The sequence below is a fragment of the Mus pahari genome, chromosome 14 (genome assembly GCF_900095145.1).
Source record: "Mus pahari chromosome 14, PAHARI_EIJ_v1.1, whole genome shotgun sequence".
In the NCBI taxonomy this organism is placed as follows: domain Eukaryota; kingdom Metazoa; phylum Chordata; class Mammalia; order Rodentia; family Muridae; genus Mus; species Mus pahari.
Window position 1 is genome coordinate 30389385 of NC_034603.1, and position 9367 is coordinate 30398751.

At 38.1% G+C, this 9367-nt stretch overlaps 1 protein-coding gene across 1 annotated transcript in view; it reads right to left on the bottom strand.

The window, feature by feature from the left end:
* The window catches only part of Ncor1 (nuclear receptor corepressor 1), a 136397-nt gene that overhangs the window by 35430 nt on the left and 91600 nt on the right, over positions 1–9367 (bottom strand). The window contains exons 22-25 of the mRNA XM_029545802.1: positions 5005–5290; positions 4104–4264; positions 766–883; positions 566–667 (exon numbers count right to left, since the gene is read on the bottom strand). Coding sequence (XP_029401662.1) covers positions 566–667; positions 766–883; positions 4104–4264; positions 5005–5290 — 667 coding nt within the window. The remainder of the gene's footprint in view (positions 1–565; positions 668–765; positions 884–4103; positions 4265–5004; positions 5291–9367) is intronic.

A 9367-nucleotide genomic window follows, 5' to 3' on the forward strand; every position in this document is an offset into this window, starting at 1 on the left:
GAACTCAGAAATCCACCTGTCTCTGCCTCCCAAGTGCTGGGATTAAAGGCGTGCGCCACCACCGCCCGGCAAATTTCAAAGTTTTAAAGTTATTGGCTCAGCGATTAAGAACACTGACTGCTCTTCCAGAGGTCCTGAATTCAATTCCCAGCAACCACATGGTTGCTCACAACCATCTGTAATGAGATCTGACGCCCTCTTCTGGTGTGTGTCTGAAGACAGCTACAGTGTTCTTGTATAAATAAAAATAAATAAATCTTTAAAAAAAAAAAAAGTTACCTTTACATGGAAGCAAAAACATAAAAGTCAGTAACTTGAAGAAATAAGTCATTAAAATATATTCATGACTAAGCTGTTTGTAGTCATGTATACTTTGGAGGCTGAAGTAGGAGGACTGAGAATTGAAGTTCAAACTTGACCAGAAAGCATATCCGAGGCCAGTAAAATTATCAATGTTGCCACAACTTAGGATGTGCCCACAAAAAAAAATTTTTTAATGAGTTACTTTAGAAAGTTGACTATGGGCAAAGGTTTAACACAACTGTCAAACTGGATACAGTTTTACCTCTGACCACACCTTCATGCTGCGCTCTGACCAATAAACCCTCAGGTTGTGAGTTTTGGCTTCTCGGAGAAAATTCTTCCTGCTTGATGTAGGTCAAAGGAGCTACGGACAAAAGAAAGAGAAACATGAAAGGACCAATCACTGAATGGCTGACCATGATGCTACAAACAGGCGTGATAGAACTATGGCCACTCACTAACCTGATTTGGTAGATTCCTGCTGCCGGGGCAATCCAAGAGAGATAGACCCCACGGAGGGCTTAGATGCTTCTTGAGTATAAGCCTGATTATGAGAAGACAAGTAAGTGCCAGGAGTTCCCTAAAAAATAAAAAGATAAAAGAGTCAAAAGACTAAGCATTGTCTTTCCTGAAAGTAAAGTCAATCTTCACATTTCTATCTATAAAAATCTCTATCTTTGCCACTCAAAATTTTAAAAAGTAATTGAAAAGGAAATTTTCAGCATAGATTATGAAGTTAGAAAAACTAAAGGAATAAAATATGCATACTAACAATATCACATTACATATAGATTATTAGCCAAGTCTGACATGGCCTTGTTAGGGACAGAATGACATAGTTCCTGTCCTTGGGACAAGACCAGGAGGTGTGGGCCTCCACCAGAGGTGGAGGGGGCTGGGGAGGCTGGGAGGTTGGGGGGCACGAGGCTTGCTTGTATAATAACATACAAACTTAACATTTCTCCTTCAAGGAAAGTCCTCCCAGTTAACGTGGATGACTCCATGATACGCAGAGACAGCAGGAAGTGCTGAGGTGGAGGTGTGGCTGATGTCTCAGCAAGACTACATGCTTGAGGAAGTAAATGCTGAGGCCCTCAGGAGAGCTCTTATGGTTATGGAAAAGACCTCTTAAAAACTTGTTCAAGCTGGGTGGTGGTGGGGATGCCTTTAATCCCAGCACTTGGGAGGCAGAGGCAGGCGGATTTCTGAGTTTGAGGCTTGCCTGGTCTACAGAGTGAGTTCCAGGACAGCCAGAGCTATACAGGGAGAAACCCTGTCTTGAAAAACCAAAAAAAAAAAAAAAAAAAAAAACCTAAAAAGCTTATGACATTGTTCACTAAGACAGTCTGGAATCAAGCTAATAATGTCTGCACTCATGACTGTACTAGCCAAGAACTTATAGAAACAAAGAATACATTAAAATTGCCAAGCATGTTGGTGCAGGCCTTTAATCCCATAATTTGGAAGGCAGAGGCAGGAAGATCACTGTGAATTCAAGGCTAGCCTGGTCTAAATAGAGAGAGAAAGCAAAACGCAGAATACATTAAAATTAATGAAATAGCCAAAAATAAACAGATATGCAAATCACTTTTACAGTGGAAATTATAAAACACTTTAAATAGGAATTAACAGTAATGATCTAGACAAATGAAAAGATGTGCACATAGATTAGAAGAGTCAAGTGGTAGTAGCATACAGACAGGAAGCAATTACAGAGACAGGCAGATCTCTGAGAGTTCAACAACGCAAGTTCTAGGATAGCCAAGGCTACATGAAGAAATCCTGTCCCACTAAAAGAAACGAATGACAGACAGACACAAACAAAAAGAAAGGCAGACAGAAAGAATGAGTAAAAGAAGATTCAAAATTGTTAAAATCTATTCCTATCTGAAACTGATCTGTAGGTTTATTGTAACTCTGGCTTTATATATGGATACAGAATAATCAGAAAAATAAAAATATTACAGGACATACACTAAATGATTTCAGGACATATATTATAATGTGCAATAATCAAGACTATTATAAAAAGACAAGCAGAAAAATTGATCCATGGAAGAACTCTGAGTGCAGACACAGATTCAAACACAGGGATAAACGCTCTTAAATAAAAGATAACCAGAACAATCAAAAGAAAGGAGATTTTGAAAGCCATGCTACTAAAAGTGAATGCTGATTTTCAAACTATTATGTACAAAGAAACCAGCCTGTAACTGATCAAAAGAATGAAAGTAGAAGCCAAGCTATAAAGCTTGCAACATATAACTAGAGTATGAGAATGTGTTCAGTGTGCAACAATGATATGAAAATGTTCTGTTTAACAGTGCCATATATCCAGGGAATACAAAATGAAAAATTATATATACATATCTAATAAAAATAAAAATTTTATGTAGGCTTCATATTTTAAAGCTTCTAAAGATGGAAATGTAGCTCAGTCAATAGAGTATTTGCCAAACATGCAAATAGTCCTGTGTTCAATCCCTAGCACAAGATGAAGGCAGAATGTTGGCACACATCTGTCATCCAAACATTGGTAGGTAGAAGTTCAAGGTCATTCTTGGCTACATACTGGTATATAAAAGGCCTTTTCTCAGAAACAGTCAGCAGCATGGCTCAGTAGGTGGAAGGGCTTGTCAGGTTGCCTGAAGACCTGAGTTAGACCCTCACAACCTACATGGTCAGAGAGAACGGACTCTCATTAAGTTCTCCTTAACCTCCACAGGTGCACTGTGACCTGCATGTGTCACATACATGTATAAACATACACATACACACACACTCACACACACACTCCAATGTATGAAAGAAAAAAATTATTATATAATACTTTTAGTACACTTGTGGTTTTACTGTGCTTTTTCATAGTGAGGCAGGTGTGAAGTTTTCCATTTGTGATGGCATGCTATATTCAGAAAGTTTTACATTTTTTAGAGCATTTCAGGTTCAGCATATTCAGACTACAGTAGTCATGTCGTAAAATCAGAAATACAAGTTTAGCCAAAGAGCACACAGAAAGTGTTTGACATAATTTTCAGGGAAACACAAACTACAACCACAATGAAATATTATTTATTATACCTATTCAGTAGGTATAATAAGCATGCCTAAAATGGGAAGAAAAAAAAAAACCCATGGAACAAAGAATGAAACCAGCAATCTCAGTCTTCTACAATGCTAGTGCTGATATAACTACAGGATCACTTCTGAAAATCCAAACACCAGCACAAAAGTATTCACAGCAGCTCCAATCATAAGGAGCCTAAATTTATAACACTTTAGGTTCCCCTCCACAAAAGGAGTATTTAACAATGAAAAGGCTACTAATTACACACAAAGACTTGGCTAAATTTCTAAAGTGATTACACTGAGATAAAAGGCAAACACAAGAGAATGCACAGTGTATGATCCTGTTCATGAGTACTAGGGAAGTGGGTATGACTAAACACATTTCTACAGCAGACAGGATGGAGAGGAGACAGCCTAGGAAGAGACCTGATTGCTTATGAGTATACTAATAAGTTAGTGAGAATAAATAAAGGGCTAACCAAATAATATTCAACAGAGAAATCTGCTATAAAGAAAAGCCAGGGCTGGTGAGATGGCTCAGTGGGTAAGAGCACCCGACTGCTCTTCCAAAGGTCCGGAGTTCAAATCCCAGCAACCACATGGTGGCTCATAACCATCCNAGATCTGGCGCCCTCTTCTGGAATGTCTGAAAACAGCTACAGTGTACTTACATATAATAAATAAATAAATCTTTAAAAAAAAAAAAAAAAAAAAAAGAAAAGCCAGTGTACCTGTGAGATGGACCCTCCCATTATAAAGGATGGTTTTTCTGACGCCACTGTGGATTTCGAAGATGGGATGAGGGGAGGTGGTGGCCTGGTTGGTCGTGTTGTTGGAAGCCGAACCCCTTCAGGAAGGTTAGTTATCACTTGATGCGGAGCAGGTTGGAGGACTTTTTAAAGGGGAAAAAAAAAAATGGATTTTAAAAATGGTCAATTTCCTAGTATGCCACAGGCTACCTTTCTCAGTAAGCATCCCTGACCCTTTAGATCACAAATTAAATTATAAATGTCAGATGAAGCTAAAGATGAGTCTTTTCACTTTTAAAAGTTCTTTCAATGAGCAAACTCAAATCTCAAATGGTTATTTGTGAGGTAAATGTATTCAATTTATTTCAAACTACAGCATTCAAAGCTGATTTCTAAGCAACTATTCGATTCAACAAGAGGCAACCGTTATGAGTGACTGACTTTCTTCATCATCCTCTGAAACTTACAATGGGAACAAGAATCAGGGAGCTTCTTCTAAGATACAGCTGCTGCTTCACACAGTAGGAGACCTGGCTGACAAACCGGCATAAATCCTCTGTGTAGCTGCATAATTTGAGAAATATCTATTGATTCTGGCTTTCACAGTACACTTGAATTTCTGAGGGGGGAAATACTCAAGGATTTTTACAAAATAATTGTACTGTTAAAAGAAAAGCCAATCACAGTATAGGTGTGTCAACACAAATTTCCCAGTGGCACAGGGATCTGAAAACAAATGACAATGAAATGAAGAGGAACGAGAGTCTTTCTAAGACAGCAAAGACAGGTCCTGGGAGCACAAGTCACTCATGAGATTAAAACACCACAGGGAACCCCTGTGGGTAGATGGCCGGCAGCCACTGTGCAGAAAGGCAGTATTTACCTGGAGGGACACTACAGCGGGCTGCACTCACATCAGGCTGGGAGGCGGCTTTACTGACTTCTCTTGGAGAGAGCCTACACGGTGAGGCTGACCTTGCTGCAGTACTGTGCATCTGTGCTTCCTGTTCTAGAGCACGTTTGACCTCAGCATAAGGCATATAGGCGACTGATTTTCCTATGAAAGTTAAAGTTATCACAATAAGGGAAGAACCCCAAATTAAAATAGTGTGAAAGGACCAGGCCCACACCATCCAAGGGCAGATCCATCTATATGCTAAAAACAAGATCTAAAATTGCTGTGGAGAAATCCACCCACAGAGATGTTAAGAAATTCTACTAAATCTAAATCTGCTATGTTTCCCTCAGACTCAAAACCCTCAGAAATTCAATGACATTTTTTACTTTTAAAAGACAAAAGGTCATAAGGAATATCAAGTGCTTTGACATGCAATAAAATTAGAGCAGACAAACATTGAATTATCAAGTGAATCTGTGAATTCAAGTATGCCCTGAATTACAGGTCAGTTCTCTTGAGAATTTCAAATCTTATAATTAGCTTGGTGATATTAATTTCCTAATATTTAGAAGAGTAAACATCAGAAACAGAAGAAGTCTTTTCAAACAAATGCTTATCTAAAACCCCTCACAACTTAAAAAAAAAACAAAACCTATGAATATAACTGCAACAATAACAATGAAAATTACTTAACAAGAAAGTTATTTCCAAATTAAAAATGTCTTGTTTCAATGTCATGCCAACAATTCAGTCATACCACTACAAACAAAAGACTGGGCAGGCACTACAGTTGGTACAGTCCTTACAAACTATGAGGGAGTAGTGACACTATCCCAGTGCTGGGGGTGGTGGTGGGAGGTGGGGATGTTGAGGCAAGTTAATACCTAGGACTCTCTCTGGTCAGGCAGCTTAGCATGGGGTAAGAAACTGTAGTCAGTACTAGAAAGAAATCCTGAGAAACTCTAAGAAACCCAAGATGGGTACTCAAGGTTAATCTCTGGCCTCTACACATTCTGTATATATATCCTAACACATAAATTTTTAAAAATAATAAATACATAGATATAAAAGTTTCTTTTCTTCCTTTTTGGGGGTGGTGGTGTCAGATAGCCTGAAACTGGAGATCCTCCTATATACATCTCCTACATACTCATAATATTATGGGTATATGGTATCATGCCATCTAAATCCTTATTAAATTAAAACTGATATACTGTGATTAACTTAAATATATGACATTCTAACATCTGACTGAACAAATGCTCACTTGTGTTATCATTCTTTTCATTTCCTAACCTTATTCATTTATCCTTTCAGCTTTTTTGGTTGGATTGGTTTTTAAAAGCGGACTTTGGCTGGCTGGAGGGATGGTACTGGTGACGCTTCCAAAGGACCCAGGTTCCATTTTCAGCACCCACATGGCAGCTCACAGCTGTCTGTAACTCCAGTTTCAGGGGATCTGTCTCCCTCACCCAAACACACACAGGCAGAACACAAATGTACTTGCAATAAAAAGAAATAAGCCTCACAGGTGCTGGGAATACAGCCCTGCACCAGCACACGCAGACTTCTAAGGAGGTTTAGATCTGAAATCATCTGGGACTCTTCCTACCCAAAATGTCAGTGGAATTTTCATTTGGATTGCATTAAACTTACGAACAAATAAAGGACAGAATTCTTTTAATATTGAATTAAAAATAAGCTGTCACATTTGTTAAAACTATTCCTAAGTCTCATATGTTCTCCTGCTGGGAAAATTATCTCTTTCACATATATGTAACTGGATACTTCAGATACACAGAAAAGATACAGGTTTTCTGTAAAACAGCTTTTTCTAGAAAACCTTCCTTTTCTTTTTAAGCTCTCGCCTTCTTACTCTCTAGCCCTTCTTCTCTCTCTCCTTTTCCCCCTCTCCATGTGGCCATGGCCAGCCTCTCTCCCTCTTTCTACCTCTGTCTATCCCCTGCCTTTCTACAATAAAGCTCTAAAACCATAGACTGTCTCTGTTTATCAAGGCCCGGAATAAGGACTCTCACCTGTGTGGGAACCTCTCTCCCTCTGCGCTTGTTCCATTTCTCCGAGACCGNAAAAAAAAAAAAAGAAAGAAAGAAAGAAAGAAAGAAAGAAAAGAAAACCTTCCTTTTAACTCAAATAATTTTCAGCTAATTTTATACGTTTGCTTTTTATAATTTTACTTACTATAAATCTTAAGTGTCTATGCTTATTGTTACGTATGTGATTGTTGGTATAACAAGTTACAAAATACATGTGAAGGTCAGAGGACAGCTTTCAGGAGTCCTTGCTCTCCTTCTTGTTGATACCAAGGCCTCTCTGTTTTACCTGACGCGCTGCATACTAGAGGCCAGTCCAACTTCAGGCTTCCATATGTTCTGGGAATCAAGCTAAGGTCAGAAGGTTGGTGGGCCACCTTGGGAGGGAGGCATTCTTACCCCGGACCACCTCCCAGGTCTCTTTTACAGTTCTTAGATAATATTACCATGCAAAATAACTATCAGTCTTCTTTCTTTAAATACCTAAACTCATATATTTTTGTTACTATACTATGTTAATAGTGGGGCTACCTTGCAGCTCCCCTTCATAAGTCAAAGTCCATGACTGGTTTCAAGTGCGTATTATCCCAGGCACAAGCAGTTCCTTATCATATGGTATGGTACTTTTAGAAAGAAGAAACAATGACTATAATATCTAGCATTAGATGCCATGCTTTCCATGGACTTAAAAAGGAAACAGAACTAATAAACTTATGAACGATTTATCAATAAACCTCAGAAAACATTATTACAAGGAAGTTAAAGTTAGCTAACAGAGAAGCGCTGCTTCTATCAAGCAGTTTAAAGAGGAACCCTGGCATGCCTCTTAACAGGAAAAGTGAAAATCTGCTGCCAGGATGACCCACTTAATGGCTGCCTGGGAAAAGCAGCCCTGCTCCAGCTCAGAAAAACTAAGGCAACATCTTACTCCTCATTTCTCCAACAACCAAGCCTTAGAACTTCTGTCTCTACAGAACAAGGTATAATTGTTCAAAGTGTAACTTAGGGCCTGAGTCTATATAAACTGAGGGAAATTTCTGTCCAGGTTCAGTTCCCTTGTGTGCACGCCATTATCTGGAGTTCTTAATTAGGTGTGGTTTCCTCACTGAAAAAGCACAATATAACACAATAGCTGTCTCACTTGGATATCACAACAAAGAGGTTAATGGGATTTTTCAAACACTTCTAAAGAATACCCAACCAAAGCATTTGAATTGGATAGATATTGAATTTCTGATGACTGTGGGATACTTATCAAAATGATGCTGCTCATATAGGCTATGGCACTGAATACCCATAATCCCAGTATTTAGGAGGCTGATTGGCCAGTGTACGGATACAAACAAACAGACAAACAAATTCATTTTTTTCCTAGAGGATTTAACATAATTATAACATAATTACACCAAAACTCAAAGTCTACTGGTCTACTATTTCAAATAATTTATAAATATGTTAGAAAATTTCACTAAAAAGGTTGGTAGAAATTGAGATTCTGGGGCTGGAGAGATGGCTCTGCAGTTAAGAGCACTGACTGCTCTTTGGAAGGTCCTGAGTTCAAATCCCAGCAACCACATGGTGGCTCACAACCATCTGTAATGAGATCTGATGCCCTCTTCTGGAGTGTCTGGAGACAGCTACAGTGTACTTACATATAATAAATAAATCTTTAAAAAAATAGAAAAAAAAAAAGAAATTGAGATTTTTCTAACTATATCAATTTCAATTACTGTGCATACAGAAATAGAAAAACAAATTAAATAACAAAATAAACACAAAACAAAATAGTTTTAGTTGCACAGAAGCAGAAAACCTATTTTGATGGGATCGATTTGTTAAATTTGCATTAGAACTTCTAACCCGTTACACCCAAGCTTCTTCACTGGAAGCTATGAGTAAAGCAGGGGTCAATCTGGGTAAGTGTCAGCTGAAAATGAAAATAATTCTTTAAAGAATTTTTAAAGCATAATTTAAAAGGGGGATGCCTATAATAACTGTTTTTACTAAACTCATTTTAAAAACATTATATGAAATGACAGCACAACAGCACAAGTAAAGCACACCCTGGGCTGGAGAGATGGCTCAGCGGTTAAGAGCACTGACTGCTCTTCTGAAGGTCCTGAGTTCAAATCCCAGCAACCACATGATGGCTCACAACCATCTGTAACAAAATTTGGCGCCCCCTTCTGGAGTGTCTGAAGACAGCTACAATGTACTTACATACATACATACATAAATAAATAAATAAATCTTTAAAGAAGAAAAAATAAAAAAATAAAAAAATTAAAAAAAAAAAA